Raw genomic sequence first — 16,346 nt, 5'->3', positions numbered from 1 at the left:
CATGAGGGATAGCTGAGAGGCATGATCCCACACAACACACTCAGGATGGGGATCTATTTCATTTGTTAAAGTAAGAATAATACAATGAAAACCAGCAAACTCTAAACCCCCAAAAAAGAGCATTAACACTTATATGATGTCATTAAAAATCATATTGAGATGACAAACATCAAAGGGGCTTTGTAGATATTTATGTGGAGCAATAGTGCCATCAAGTGGTCCTTTAGCAAGCAGAAATACCCAGAGGTTCTCAGGGTCCTGCTTTCAGATAAAGAGACAGATTTCTGAATTCAGATCAAGTGGGAAGTGTCCTTCCAGCTCACCTCTCACAGAGTCAGCCTTACCATTTTTGGACAGGCTTGTAGTTTTCCATTCCCCAAATATAACTGCCTCCTGACCGCTAGGGCCAGCCTGATGATTTGGGGAGGTGGGATTAATGAGATGATTCTTTGAGATACACCCCAAATGTAACTGATTTCTCCTCCATAAAGAACTGTATATGATCTTTAGGTCCCCTCTACCTCTCAAGCCTCCTGCTGTATAAATGGAGCTTAACTGTTTGTAAAGAACCCAGTGCATAGCTGCCAACAAGTAGGCCTGGGCTACACACAGTTTTTTAAACAGATTTAACTGTTTCAGTTAGAAGTGTGATAGTCTAACAATATAGTTAAATAGAAACAATCCCTAATGTGGACACAGTTATATCAGTATAAGCTGCCTCACACCAGTATAGTTTATACCCTTATGGGCTATTCCTACAATCATCACTGGGGCTGATCTTGGCTAGGAACATCAGGGGAAGAACTTGCCTTGTCTCCACTAGGAGTTTACCTTTGCGACAGCTAACTGGAGATAGCTCTTGCAATTGAAATCCCCTCACACACACCTTTTATTCAGTGAAGCTACAGATGAAGTGTGTGTGTACACAGGCACTCTGATTTAAACCTGACAGAGGGCCATAGCTTGCTGCTACTGATGAAAATTGCTATGATCACTCTCACACCAGTAAAGTGTGTCCACACAGCGGACTGCACCGCTTTAGCTAATACCAGCGCACATTTGTGCGCAGAAATATCCCTCCGCCCCGCCCTCCACTGTCGGTACAACTTTACCCCAGACGCGCCCTGCACAACCTCCCACAGCTCCGCCCCTTGGCTATTCTGCTTCTGCGCCGTTTTACGACAGTAGGTAGGAGGCGCAATTGGGGGCCGGTCTGAAGCTGGCGCTGTCTGTGGTGAGGTGGGTTTCGCGGCCTGGCTCCAGAATCCCTCAGTCAGCCCCGTCCCCCTGCTCGGTGCTTCCGGGAGCAGACCTGATCCCCCCGCGAACCGAGAGCCCGGCGCCGCGGGCCGCTCCTGCAGCGGGCATGGGCCGGACGCTCCTCCGGTGCTGCAGGGGGAGGTCGGCTGGAGCGGGGCCCGGGTTCACCCCCCCCCCCGGGGGCCCGCGCTGAGTCGGCGGGGTGGTGCTGGCCGCCCCCTAGATGTGGAGGAGCCCTGAGGCGGCAGGCTTTCCTCTCCCGCTGTGCCTGGAGCGAGAGCCCGGACAGCTGGGCTCCAGGGAGCCTGCGGAGCAGCTGTGGGTAGATGGCTCAGCCCGCTCGCTGAGAGCTGAAAGGGTCTGTGGGCCAGGTCCTCAGTGGTATTTATTTGGGATCCCTTTGAGCAGGCGATTCTCAAACTGGGGGGTGGGACCCCTAAGGGGGTCACGAGGTTATTACATGGGGGGTTGTGAGCTGTCAGCCTCCACCCCAAATCCCTTTTGCCTCCAGCATTTATAACAGTGTTAAATATAAAAACAAGCGTGTTTAATTTATTGGGGGCAGGGGTCGCACTCAGAGGCTTGCTGTGTGAAAGGGGTTGCCGGAAAAAAAGTTTGAGACCCACTGCCTTTGAGGATTTGGGCCTGTATCCTTACATCATCCTGGCTCCTGAAATAGTGTGAGTCAAATAGAAAGTATGATTTAATGTTTGTAAAGCACTTTGAGGCTAAAAGCATCAAAATCAATGTTGCTTGTTACCAGATTCAGTTGCAGGCTTTCAGATGTAAAGCACTGTCTCTCTTAAGGCTTGTCTACACTACTATGCAGGGTTGATCTAAGATACGCAACTTCAGCTATGTGAATAGTGTAGCTGAAGTCGACATACTTAGATCTACTTACTGTGGTGCCTTCACTGCAGTAAATTGACAGCTGATGCTCCCCTGTTGACTCTGCTTGTGCTTTTCGTTCCTGTGGAGTACCAGAGTCGACGGGAGAGCACTCAGCAGTCAATTTATCGCATCAGTAGACCCCCGCTGGATCGATCGCTGTCCACCGATCCAGTGGGTAGTATAGACAAGCCCTTACATTTCACTGCAAAGTGTGTCTACCTTGTACCTCCCTACTTGACTTTCAATATTGCCTTGTTATGGAGATGCATTTCCACTGAGTTTGTTTCTCACGTTCTTTTACCAGAAGAAAACCAGACACACTATGGACAAGGAATGTTCTCAGCTCCTGCCGTCTGTTTGTGCAGTTCTAGCGGACTCAAGGCAACTTGTTGCAGATGACACCTTTCTAGAGAAATTTCTGGACTGGTTTAAGACTCTGACTGAAACAGGTAATTTTGGCTGTCTGGATTTGGCCTATGCCTCTTGGTAGCCAGAGGGATCATCACAGATGTGTTTAAGAAGAGTTAATATTGTACATACCACTTGGTTGTACCTATAGGTTTTAAATAAAATAGTAGCTTGTCTGAGGGTGATAGAAGCTTCCCTCAATTTGGAGGGTGCTGCCTGGACATTTTCATACTGTAACAAGAACACACAAGCTTTAAAGGCAAGTTTTGTTTCACTTCTTGTAAGTGGCTGAGATTCTTAATCTAATAAAATATTAATGTCTGTAAAAGGGCTGGTGCTTTAAACGTTTCTGAATCCTTGTCCAGCTGACAACTAAGTGGGTACACTTTATGCTTGTTGGCTTTTAGGTGAACCTGCTAGAACTGTAATACAAAATAAAGAGATGTCCTAGAAATGATAGTCAATTGTTGCTCCACCTTCCATGGATGTTTCTTCCCCAGAATCTAGCCTCCTGCTGTTACAGGAGAATCCATGCTTGACAGAGCTCATCACGTGTGTGCTGAAACTGAAGGATCCAAGTTCTAGCACTCTTTCCTTTATTCTGAGATTAACAGGGATATTTGCAGCCTCTGAAAGCTGCTTCCAGTATTTACAGGTAAGTTAAGGCTTAAGCGACTAATCACAGAAGCACTTCCACTTCTCAGCTTTTGTCGACCTCACCTGAATAAAATACAACCATAGTTATTTAGAGTTATTTTCTAGTAAGAACATTCCAGTCCTGAAGTCATTCAAGCATTGAGTCCTGTTGCTAGAGTCACTCTCTGGGATGTCAGAGCAGACAGAAGGCAATAAAAGCCGCTACTTGCTCATCCTTGCATGCAACAGAATATGTATGCAGAACACAGCTGTCAAATGCTTGGGAGAGGGGAAGAGAAATGACATATCTCAGCCCCAAAACTGAATATAGAATGACCACTTGTATGACTGTCTCACGTTTGTTAATCTCTTTTGAGGCATGTGACAATAAGTAAACTGTTTTCAAGGAGTTGTGTGTGCATGCTGCTATGCAGGTACTATCTTCAGTGGGTTTTAACTTTGCATTTCCTGAATTCTGGTTATATACCATCATTCAAAATTAATCAGTTAATTTACATGGCTTAGTGTCAGAACTCTGCTTTACAATGTGCTACCAAAACACATTTACAAAAATCACACATGGCATTTTAGCACAAGTATTGCATCCCCTGTGAGCTCACTATTTTGGACCTCAGGGTGATGGATAAAAATGAATTAATCACTCACTGAAAGTTGGTGGTTGCCTACAGACCAGTGATCATGACTTACTTATATTCAATGTAGGCAAACAAGATAGTCCCAGCCAGTAATGTATTTATGGGCTGCTGATTTCCAAGGCTGAGAAAAATTGAGCAAAATTGACTGGGAGGAAAACTTAGATAGAAAAATGTCAATGAAAATTGGGAACTCTTTTTAAGAAGAATTTAAGATGGCCAGAAAATCATGATTCCTTGTTCAAGAAAGAGGACAACTTTGGCTAAAAGCCTATACTGCTTCAGTAGTAAAGTAAAGACAATAATTAGAAATAAAAAGGCAATATATTAAAAAAGGGGAAATAGTAATCAATATAAACTAAAAGTTACAAAGTGTAGGAAATTGATAAGAGAAGCTAAAGACTTTAGAGGAAACTCAGTGGCTGGCAGGGCTAAGAACATAAGTATATTAGGAACAAAAGACATCCGAGCAGTGGTATAGGTGCATATCTAGATGAGATGGTAACATTTTTAATAATGCACAAAAGACAAAAGTGTTCAATAAATATTTCTGTATTTGGAAAGAAGCAGCATTATGTATTCAAATCATATGAAGACGAAGTACTTTCTAGTTCATTAGCAACTGGAGGATGTTAGACATCATCTACGAGGCATACACATTTTTAAATCTGCAGGTCTACATAACTTGCCTGCAGAGTCCTAAAAGCATTGGCTGGGCAGATCTGTGACATGCTGGTTTTGATTTTCATAAATCTTGGAATAGTGGGAATATCCAAAAGACTGGAAGAGTGCTAATGTTATCCTAATATTAAAAAAAGGCAAGTGGGATGACTTAGGTAGTGATTGGCTAGTTAAGTGGACATGAATTCCAGGGAAAATAATGGTAAAGCTAATAATGGAATTCAGTTGATAAAAATCAAAAGTTAGGAATATAACTAGTGTAAGTCAACCTGGCTTTATGGAAAACAGGTCTTGTTAAATGAATCTGATTTAGTTCTTCTGCAATTAAAAAGTGTGGTTGATAAGGTAACGCTGTAGATGTAATCTACTTAGACTTTAAGGCATTTGACTTCTACCACATAACATTGTTTACAAAATTAGCACTATACCATATAAAAGGAGCACACTAAATGGATTTACTGGCTAACTGACAGATCTCAAAAGTAGTTTTCAATGGGGCATCATCATATGGGAGTGTTTCTAGTAGGGTTCCATAGGGATCTGTACTAGATATGATACTGTTCAATGCATTCAGTGATCCGGAAGTAAATATAAAAAATTGCTGGTCAAACTTACCGGTGACAGAGATAGGTGGAATGGTAAATAACAGTGAGGACAGGGCAGTCATACAGAGTGATCTGGATCACTTTGTAACCTGGCCCATTCAAACAAAATGGGTTTTAATACAGTCAAATGCAAAGTTACACATCTAGGGACAAGGAATGCAAGCCATATCTACAGAATGGGAGGGCTGTATCTTGGAAAGCAGTGACTTGGAAAAAGATTTAGGGCTCAAAGGATAAGCAACTGAACATGAGCTCCCAGTGTGATGCTGTGCCAGAAGGACTAATGTGATCCATGGCTGTACAAATAGGGGAGTTGGGAGGTGATTTTACCCCTCTGTACAGTCTTAGTGAGACCAATGCTAGAATACTACATCTAGTCCTGGTGTCCACATTTAAAATAAAAAAGTGGTTTAAAAATTAAAGCAGGCATAGAAGAGAACCACAAGAATTATTCAAAGGACAGGAGAAAATGCTTTACAGTTAGAGACTGAAAGAGTTCAATCTGTTTAGATTATCAAAAAGAAGACTGAGGGTGACTTGATTACATTATTTAAGTGCCGTCATGGGAAGAAAGAGCTGTGTACTAAAGGGCTCTTTAATCTAGCAGAGAAATACATAACAAGAACCAATGGCTGGAAACAGAAAACAGATTAAATTAGAAATTAGGCATAAATTTAACAGTGAGTGTGATCAATCACTGGAACAAACTACGAAGTAGGGGAAGTAATGAATTCTCAATCTCTTGATGTCTTTGGATCAAAACTGGGTGCCTTTCTGGAAGATATGCTTTAGCCAGACATAAGTTATTTGGCTTCATACAAGGGTAACTGGGTGAAATTTAGTGCTCTGTGATATACAAAAGGTCAGACTAACCGGGCTCCAGGATGCTTTTCTCAAAGTGGGTGCATTGTGGAAGGAGGAAAATAAAGCCATGGTATACACCAGTATCTCTCCTTCAATCTACACTAAATTTACAGTGATCTAAACACATTTTGGGCAGTGGTTTAATTTGTGAAAACTTTCTTAGAGTATGCATGCTTCAGACAAAGCAGCTAGTATATGCCAAATTGATCAGCAAACATTAATACATTAAGCCAGACTTACAAACCCACTAAACCATGGGAATTCTGACTTAATGTAGTCACCACTTTCTTGTCTCTGCCATATGATGTGCTTCAAATAATAGCACACAATAATAATAATTTATGCAGTGTTTTTCATTTTTAAAGTGCACTGTAGTGTGTGGCCTTCTAACAGCATCCTACAGCAGAGGCTGGATAATAGTAGCTCCCCAGAAAGATCCTTTTAATTTAAATTGCAATAATGGAACATAGTTTTTCCTGTGAATAGGACAGGGTAGGGACCCAGCAGTTTCAGTGTGCCTCAGACATGAGGGAAATATGTTTTTTCAGTCCCCTTGTTTTGTATGCTGGTAGCTGAATTTAGAGTATGCTCTAAAGTTAGATCGAGGCCTACAGGGAAGAGAATACTTGGCTAGGAAACAACCTCATGGGGCTGTCATAGCCTTAGAATTTTTCCTAAAGTTCTAAAAATCTCATTCAAATGGTTAACATTTCTGTCACTCCTGGTTAAGCATGTGACAGATGTTTTCCCTAGATATGCAGAGCACCTTTTATTAAATGTTTTAATTAGATAGGGTTTCACTGTGGTAGTTATTATCAAATTGATACATACAGCTAACCTACAAGCCCCAAAAACTGCTTGCTGCATAGTTTACATGTGTTCTCTCCTTTTGACTCAGCAGAGGGAGCTGTTGATCAGTCTCTTTGGAGAGGTGGGGCCTCTCAGCAGTTCTCTGTGGGAAGAGGCATCTGTGCGAAGCGGCTGGGTCCAGGGGGTACACAGCATGGTGCAGCACCAGAACGCCCTCCATTTTTTGTGCAACTGTGGTGAGCACTGTTTCTTGCCAGTATTCTTTATCTTCTTAAATCCTTACTGTGCCTTGACTATTGTAATCTGTCACTTAAGTGTTAAATGAGCAGAATCATCATAGGATATTATGTTTAGATGTCATTATTTTACTTTGAGAAAAATAAAATGAGGAAACAATGACAGAAGGGACTTACGCTGTTGTAAAAGTTAATTGTATTGCTTTATTTTTGTTACACGTACATATGTATTAAGGTTCCCCAATATAAAAAATAGTCTCCATGTTGGAAGGAGAAACACACACCCAATAGGCAAAGTAAAAATAGTGCATTAGAAAGCCACCAAAATTCTTATTTGCAGTCTATTAGAAATAGTTCAGAATTATTGTACTCTAGGGAAATTAACCCAGGTTTCGTTCCCCTGCACTTTTAATTGGGCTTGTAGATTTTACTCAATGTGAGCAGTTCTATTTGTGTTTATATTCAAATAATCCACTAGTCTTAATAATTAATGGCTGCTAACTTAACTAGGCATCTAATAAAGACTGTTAACATATACAGAACATTTTAACTCAGATCAGTTTTATCAGTCTAAACTAAAACTAACAGCCTCCTCCAGCTGTCAGTTCCTGCACCCCAAAGATTCAATTCATTCTCTGTAAACCACAGTAACACATCCTGAATGACATAAGTGGTAGTGTGCACTGTGCTATGTTGGCGGGAGAGCATAAGCTGCCTATCACAGCCCCTAAAATCTTACAGTTGGAAAAACAGAAATTTTACAATGCCACCCATTGTCACTTTTATTTCCTTTTTTCGCCCATATGGTCAATGATGGATGGACTGCCTTTTCTCAGTCTGTTCATGTGTAACATTAAGTTTTTCTTTTCATTTTAAACTTTCCATTTTAATTTGTGAGAGTTACTCATAAGTAAGATGACACGTGATTGGACTGCAGTGAATTCTCCCAAGTTGTAACAAACCTCTTGTTTCATTGAGTGTTATGACTTTGTTGTTGTTTTTCCTTTGACATAGGAGCCATAGATGTGATCTTCACTATGCAGGGAGACCCCAGCCTGTTTGTGGCTTCAGCTGCCAATCAGCTTTTAGTGCACATGCTCACCTTCTCTCTACAGTCATTCCAGACTAAACCTGTAAATATAAAGGACTGTGATTGGCCAATATGTGCTCAAAAGCTTATAGTGCACATTGAAGAGTCCCTTAATTCCAACTCTGCCTCTCGTATCAAGCAATCCTTGAAGCTGCTAACCAGTGTGTTTGGATGCTGTCATGATCTGTGGACTGAAGTACTTTGGTCACGGCTATCAGAGCCAATTGTATATCTTTTGGACGAGGAGCCAGTCCACACCGGGCACTTACTGGTGGACCTTTTCCTGAGCATGGCAAGGTAAAGACCTCTTTGGAACTTGGATTCATGCAGTACTGTCCAAAATGTTACAAGAAATGTGATTGTCTTTTCCAAGGTGTTCCCCAAAAATATGTTAACACTTCTTTTTTTCAGGTCTCCTGTGTTTAGCTGCCCTGAATGTAGCCTGTGGACATCAGTAACATGTGCTCTGGAGCGCTTAAACCCAGCTCAAGCTGGTTGTTTAGCAGTGGGAGTACTGAAGCTTCAGGAATGGTATGAATTGTTGGTATCAAATTTGAAAAAGCTTTCTTACGTTCTTGGAATATTATTCTGCAAATCTTTTAATAATTTGTCAAGTCCCTTTCTGATTGTCAGTGTTCTATATAAGGAGGGAAACTTTGTGGTGCAACTCACTGCCAATGGTACAGAAAGTGTGTCCAGGAGCTGCACATGCTGGTGGTTAGACAGTTCAATTCCAAACACGAGGCACAGGAGAAGCAACTGCCCTGTACGTGCTCTCAAATCCCACCTACAGTCAGCCAGCCTCTAGGATGAGAATGGCAAACATTGTTTTTGCTCTCTAGCGCCAAAGTTAACATTCAGAGTAGGCATTATCTTGAGTGCAAGTCAAACACGACTTCCCTCTATTTCCTTCCCCTTCACCTATGCTGTCTAATAGAAGTACCCTCTCTGCTTGCCAGCAGAAATCACCGTCGTTGCTCTAGGGACTTCTGTCTAAACCAGAAATGTGAGGAGAAATTAATTTAATTTATTTTAAATAGGAGAGAATTATTGGGTGCACATGATCCAGTGTTGCAGGTTAAGTAACGCCTACACTCTGAGTATATGACGTTGTTTAGTTGGGAAGAAGGTTACCCAGGATTCCGTACCTTTACAGTCCCCTTCTCTTGGAAAACTTCACACCAAAATGAGTCAGCTCTACTGCAGTGACATTGCTTGAAAACCACAAAAACCTTTCTCCTCCCTCTCCTGGCTTAGCGCAGGAAGCTTGGGACAGAGCTTGGCACACATGACAATGTGTTACGCTCCCACCAGTACCAGCCTGATCTAAGGCTGAAAGAATCTACTCTTGTGAATTGTTCTGAATTTACTAATCAGAATTTGGGGGCAGACACTCAGGGAGAACAAAGTGTTGTGTGTTCACTGCTACTTCTTCCTCTGAAGCCCACAGGCAGTAAGGATCCAAGCTCTGAATGTTCTGCTTCAACCAATGGACTGTGTTCTGAAAGCAGCCTCCCAACCCTTGGAATACCCAGGTATAATAGTTATAGACGAGTGAAGGATAAACAGCCAATCTGCCTATAAAGACTGTATCCAGAAAGAATGGGGGTATGAGTATCTTTAATGAGTGGAGGGAAGTGAACAACTGTTGTGTAAGAGTGAGACCAAAGTCAAGAAGCAGCCTTTGTGATATAGCTGCCAGAGTATACAGCAGGGATCAGGAACATTTGGAATGCAGCCGGGCTCGTTTGTTTACTAGCCGCATCCGCAGGTTCGGCTGATCGTGGCTCCCACTGGCTGCGGTTCGCCACTCCAGGCCAATGGGGGCTGCGGGAAGCAGTGCGGGATGAGGGATATGTTGACCTCTGCTTCTCGCAGCCCCCATTGGCCTGGAGCGGTGAACCGCAGCCAGTGGGAGCCGCGATCAGCTGAACCTGTGGACTTGGCAAGTAAACAAACCGATCCAGCCCGCCAAGGGGCTTACCCTGGCGAGCCATGTGCCAAACGTTGCTAATCTCTGGTATGCAGTATCCTGCTGAGGGAAGGGTCTTATTCTTCAATGAAGGATGGCACTAAATCCATTCCTTCCTTAACTTAAAACTCTGTTGCCCTCTCTGTTTCAAACCCATTGCTGTACTCTAACCTTAGTTCTCTCCTCCTTTCCATCTCCAGGTTTGCTGAATAGGTCTGTGAATGAGTCTGCCACTGTTGAAACTCTTCTATCCTGCAGATCCTCTTGTGCTAGCCTCCTATGTCAAACGTTGGCTCATCTGGAGGAGCTGCAGTACCTGGTACTGGTCTGGGGAAGGAATGGGTTACTTGAAAGATTTCATTAAGATAGGCCCTATTGTGAAAATCTGCAACCAAACAGAACATGGAGAAAGGTTGGCAGTGGGGACTTTCCATTGGTGACACGTCTAGTTGTAGAAGCAATATGGCAGAAGAGGTTAGTAGATTTCTTTATCACTCGCAGAACAGGCATATTTAAGCTTTAAAAGAAGGGTGCATTTAGCTTATGCATCACAGTGGATTTGAGGCTACTGTCTACCACATGTCAGTGATGGCAGAGAGATGACCATCTTTCCTCCTTCACCCACCCATGCCAAGTTTGCCCTCTAGCACTGCAGAAGTTTCTATTCTTAAGTTTCCTTTCAGATTCTGAGGTCTCATCTATTGTAAATCCTGTTTAAATTGCTTTCTCTAGTACTAACAGTAACCCTCCCTCATTTGTGCAATAGCTTTTTGGGGTGTGGGAGGGAACCTGTTCATAACTATCAGACTTGTGATACCACAGGAATGATGCCACATTATAACAAAACAGGTTTCTGCCCATGCTCTCCAACTTCTCTTGTAATAGAAAAATATATACACTGCATATACAAACACATGCATGAGGTATTTGCTAGAAACTTACCTGCTTTCTCTCTCAGACCTGCTTGCCAGTGGATTTGCCCCATATACCTTTGCTACAGTCTGTAGTGACAATATTGCAATTCTGTATTGGCCTTGCGACTCCAGCATCCTGTCTGGGAAAAAAGATCAGTAGAATCCTGATTGGTTGCTTCAGAGTTCAGCGGTCAGCACTTGACATCCTGGGCGCGCTGTCTCACTGGGAAAGTGAGTGTTTTCCACATTTTATGCTTCAGTGTATTTACTTATTTCTGGAACTTGTAGCCATTCTGGATTTGTAGCAGTGCAAAGTGTCCTGTACCCATTTCCTCTCTCGGCCTCTGGGTCCACCATTTTGAGGTATAAGAACAAACCGTTTCCCAAGTTTGTTCAGTTCTGGGCTTCTCAGCCCATACATCAACTTCACCAATGAATCTTCATCATGTTGGTAAGTTAGAGCAATTAGTGATGAAAGCAGTTTTTATAGGTAGGCCATATCTCTTCTCCCCTGCTTTCAGACATAATGTATTTTGCTGTTTAGTGGAATTACACTTGCTTTCCTCCCCTACAAATAGTTCTGTAATAAATATTGTTATTTCAAGAGTTGATTTGTCTTTTTTTTTCTGATTAGTATTGATCGTTGGCTATCACTTTTCCTGTGTTCAGGTCACAGTGTATTCATGGGAAGTGTTTTTGATATCCTCCTTGCATACCTGAAGAGTCCAGATACCAGTCCTACCGTAAGTACAGAAAACAAATCACTGAAGTGATAGTTTACTAAAACAGTAATTCTAGTGTCATTAGGATGTGGTTTTGAGAAACCGTTTGACACCACAAACAACTGTACTAGAACATCTTAAGAGGCCTCTGTCTCAGCTCTGAGTGACAGAGGAAGTGGCTCAAGAAATGTGATTAAGCCATTATACAACTGTTTCCTCTCAAGGATATTGAACACAGTCAGGAGTTGTTGTACCTAAGAGTAGTGTCACATCACACTTCCCTCAATCTTGGGGTTTCTAGTACTTGGTCCTGGGTTTGCCAGTGTTTTTGGTATTATACTATTGCATTGCTGAGATGACTGGAGATTTCCTGCTGGTTGAGGCTTTTGAAAATTAGAAGCTGGTATTAAGAGTAGACACGTTCCAGGAGCCTGCTAGGAAAACAAGCAGGCACCACTGGATTCTTGATCTAGGCAATGTTTACCAGCAGCCTAGTTCTTGATAACAGAGGATGTTGGGTTGTTATCCCTAGCAGTTTGGCTACAATTGAAGACTAAGCAAATGTTATCCAGTGTAAATGCAAAAAAATGCCTCCTCGTGAAGTGAATATTAGAAGGGTAGCCTCCCTCTGATTGCTGTAGCCCTGCTTTGTCGTGTTCTAGGTTCTGAAGAAGTCTTTTCAAGCAACACTCAAATGGCTGGTGAGCTTGTCAGAGGCACCCAGCTCCAAGGATCACTGGCAACAGACTGACCAGTTTCTCCGAGGTAAGGAAACTGTTGGGGGTAAAGTCAAACTAATGGCATAACGTATTCCAGCAGTAATGGGCAAATGGTTTCAACAGAGAAGTAGCTCGTATAGAACTGCTACTCTGTCTGTCTTTCACAATCCCTATATTAGGTGCACATATACTTACATATAACACAACTGTTGGAGCAGTGTCCAAAAAGATGTGCTAGGGATCTCTGAAGGAAGTATGCAACAGCAGTAAAAGATGTAGCATATGATGATTTAAAGGATGCTAATGTTTAACAAAAAAAATTGCTACTACTGACTTGGTCCCTTCTTGTTGATCTAAACCTATTGCTTGCCATGTGCAGATCTGTTTCTGGTGCTGCAGAAGCGTTTGTGCAGCCCTTACTGGGAAGTACGGGACTCTGCCCTGGAATTTCTCACCCTCCTGATTAAGCATCTGAGAGGTAAGTTCAGAGAAATTAACATTTTAGATTTGAGGCTTATCACCACATCCAAGCATTTAATACCCAGAAAACCCCCCAAAAAACTTGGCCTGCAAACTCACCTACTTTCAAAAACAAACCCGTTGCACCCAACACTTTTGAGTGGCCTAAGCCATGAGAAACCCTGACAAGTCATCCAGTAGATTTATCCTACTTTCCCACTGTGATCCAAGTGCTGAGTCCTCCTGAAGTTCCAGACAGAGCAGTTTTAAGGCATATGACTAGGAGGCAGGGAAACAATGAGATATGGAGGGAGGCAGTTCATATCTGTTAAAGGCAAATAATAATGTCCCCCTTCTCCAACAGTGTCTCAAAGTGGAATGGATAAAGTTTCGCTGAGCTGGCAGTGGGGCAGGATTTGGAGGGCTTGCACAAGAGCACACACATGCATGGTGCAGGGGCTTTCTGCCCATTGCAGATTCACCCTCCATTCCCCCTTTACATGGCAGAGGCCCAGCTCTGAGGCCAGGATAGTTAACCCCACAGTAGCTCAGTTCCTGTTTGATGGCAGAGAGGAAAGAATTTCTTTTCCGTACTTCTGTCCCCAAACCAAAGTGGAACTCTCCAGTGTGCAACCCAGCTGCTTGTCCTAGCACACAGGCTCTGGCTTTGGGCCTTGAGCAGCTCACACCTGTTTCATGGGACCTGCAGACCCCTCACTGCCACTGTCAGTTATTCAGCATGTGTTGGGTAGATTCTTTAAAACCATCAGAGCTAGACATTCATTTTTATATAAAAGCTAAATTCAGCAAGCTGAGAGTAAATACCCACTTGCCAGGGAGAGGTTAATTTGCATGCACACCAATGGCAAGTAGATTTTCTGAGCTCTAACAATTGGTGGGGAGAGGGGGGTTGACTGGAATTCAACAAGCCCGTGATAGTGCATCTGTGTTCTTATCAGCAGTTGTCTGGTCTGCATAGGAGCTCAACTCATTCTGCAGGCAGACGACATCCTGGTAAGACGAGGGACTGTTTGCACTGGAAACAGTTTGGCTGGACAGAGGAATAAAGCTTTTCTTTGGACTGCTGTATATTTACAGAGAAGGAGGGGTTCAGGCAAGTTCTCTTCTCTTCGGAGGTGCCCAAGCTCACAGAGGATCTTCTTCAGGACCCAGAGAGTTATGTGCGAGCAAGTGCTGTGACAGCCATGGGACAGTTGTCCTTCCTCACCCATCTCATCTCAAAGAAGCCTGGCCTAGAAAATGGAAATGTTAAAGAGGTAAGGGAGGGAGAAGATAACCCTTGTTTAATCCACAGCAGAATCTAGTAGAACTTCCCATGAGCAAATAGGAGATTTTGCAGCCATTAACTAAGATGCTGAAGCACTAGAGAGAAACTGGAGTGTTTTGAACTCTTTAGCCAAGAGTTTCCATTTTTTTTAAACATATTCCCTCCTTGTTTTCTCATTCTTAGAAAAGCATTGTAGCACAGCTTAAAGAAATCTTATCAACAGACTCAGAGGGCTTCCCTAGAAGAGCTGTGATCGGTGTCTTCAGTGACTGGCTGAGAGAAGGCCACCCAGATGTACTGAAAGACACTGAGCCGTTTGTCTCCAGCGTGCTCCAAGCTGTGAACAGCGACTTTGACTGGGAAGTTAAAGCTGGTGGTTTGGAACTGGCTGAAGTTTTCTCTGCCCAGACACTTGGACGGCTTGGCCTTGCTGCATGCCCATATGCTGCTGTCTTATCCTCTGCCACCCGCTCCACTCAGATGAGTGAGTCTCTGCAGATATTCTGCCGGGTGAGACTGTTTGAGTTCCTCTTTGGTGCTTTGTGTGACTGTGACAGGCCAGTGGCTCAGAAAGCGTGCGATATCCTCATTGCCTTGAAAGCTGAGCTCTGTGATGAGAGCAGCCTGAAGGAAGGAACAAGTGCAGACTTGTCTACAGAAGCACGTGGTATTGCTTGGTTAGAAGAGACTCTGAGGAAATGGAGTTCCTGTGCCAAGCCTTGTCCCAGAGGTGATGCTGATGAGGCTGGATCCCAAGACCCAAACGGTGTGCTGCTGGTTTTGAGAACAGTGGACTTAGAAGGGCTGCACAGGTCTCTGAACAGAAGTAGTGACCACATTGAGAAGAGCCCTCAATCCCTCTTGCAGGACATCCTGGCCACTGTGGGGACCTTGGAGGAGAATGAAGCTGATTGCTATTAAAGTCAGTGGCACTTTCTTGCTCAGAGAGGAAGCCATTCCAAACCAGTATCTGGCTGCAGGAGAAGTTACTTGCTACCCAAGAGTAGAAACCAGGCCTTGCAAAAGGGGAAACTGTGAAAGAAAGGCCCAGGAGGAGGACTCTGTCTTGGACTGGTCTGAACAGTGAGGACGACAACTTGGTTGGCTATCAAACGGGTTAGATAGTCATTAGTGGCATGTTGTCCTTACTAGCTGTGGCCCAGAATGCAAGGAATTTAAATGAGAGAGTATTTAAGAGGTGCAGCCAGGGAACTATAATACAATGTATTTTAACAAGTGATTGTTAAATACAGGGTCAGTATGAATTCAGACTCTGTAGTCACTGCCCAAAGCTTTTTTTTTTTTTTTTTTAAAAGGTCCAAAAAAGCATCTGTTTCATTTTAATATACCCTCACGTAAAGCCACAGAGAAAAGTACACCCCCCCCCTCCCCCCAGTTTTAAAATTGATTTAAAGTGCTGGTGTAAACAAAGTAAAAAAAAAAAAAAAAAAAAAAAAAAATCTATAAACCCTTTTTTAGAGCCTGGTTGGTTGAACTTGCTGAAAGCTGGTTCAAGTAGACTGGTTTTAAAAGGGATCTATCCATTTTTGCTTTGTCTACACTACCACTGTAAAATCAGAGTCCCTGCTATAGCGAAGGGCATAGAGGCAGAGGAGAACATTTAGGGAAGAGTCAACATCAGTGTTTTGAATGTTTCCTGTAACTGTGGCAGGAGATCAATTAAAAATTACTTTGGCAAAAATGTTTCTGACTTCTTCCCTCACAGGTTGCTAGGGAGAAGATGAGATGCGAGGTGCACTACACTTGCATTTCAGTGAGGCAGGGGCAATTGCAGTTCCTAAGCCTTCAGAGTGCTCTAGTCTCCATTTCAGAAAAGCTGGAATGACTCCCAGTGGGAGAAGGCGGCTTTGACAGCTGGAGCTTTTTGATAAAATGTCAATGTCAGACTTCGGTTTGCCTCATCCAAGTCAACAAACCTCCTTAATTAGAAATCTAGCAGCCATACCCAAAGTGGCAAGGCTGCTTTCTGAGCATAATTTGACAGCTTTTAGAAAACACCTTGGGGGAGATTTGTAGTTTACAACTTCAGCAGCCCAAGAAGTGACTCTGTATTAAAACCTCTCCTATAGTGAAACAGCACAGCCATGGCAACAGTGTCAAACTGTACCTAAGCCCTG

At 43.1% G+C, this 16,346-nt stretch overlaps 1 protein-coding gene across 3 annotated transcripts; it reads left to right on the top strand.

Annotated features, from left to right (window-relative positions):
- The first annotated feature begins 1,168 nt into the window (after positions 1 to 1,168).
- Positions 1,169 to 15,910, top strand: BRAT1 (BRCA1 associated ATM activator 1). 3 transcript variants are annotated; one of them, XM_075069182.1, is made up of 15 exons: positions 1,169 to 1,239; positions 1,826 to 1,940; positions 2,456 to 2,600; positions 3,060 to 3,214; positions 6,897 to 7,044; positions 8,059 to 8,431; positions 8,546 to 8,665; positions 9,578 to 9,669; positions 10,307 to 10,425; positions 11,065 to 11,251; positions 11,690 to 11,763; positions 12,405 to 12,507; positions 12,841 to 12,939; positions 14,019 to 14,197; positions 14,392 to 15,910. In XM_075069182.1, exons 3-15 carry the CDS (start codon positions 2,474 to 2,476, stop codon positions 15,127 to 15,129), a joined length of 2,514 nt encoding a protein of 837 aa, XP_074925283.1. In that variant the 5' UTR covers positions 1,169 to 1,239; positions 1,826 to 1,940; positions 2,456 to 2,473; the 3' UTR covers positions 15,130 to 15,910. The 3 variants fall into 3 exon arrangements, with proteins under 3 accessions (XP_074925283.1, XP_032622032.1, XP_032622030.1); XM_032766141.2 differs by lacking the exon at positions 1,826 to 1,940 and having other exon boundaries at positions 1,185 to 1,239; positions 6,900 to 7,044; XM_032766139.2 differs by lacking the exon at positions 1,826 to 1,940 and having other exon boundaries at positions 1,185 to 1,239.
- Positions 15,911 to 16,346: the final 436 nt, after the last annotated feature.

Source organism: Chelonoidis abingdonii, chromosome 9 (genome assembly GCF_003597395.2).
Source record: "Chelonoidis abingdonii isolate Lonesome George chromosome 9, CheloAbing_2.0, whole genome shotgun sequence".
Taxonomy (NCBI): Eukaryota; Metazoa; Chordata; order Testudines; family Testudinidae; genus Chelonoidis; species Chelonoidis abingdonii.
This window is presented reverse-complemented; position numbering and strand designations above follow the sequence as displayed.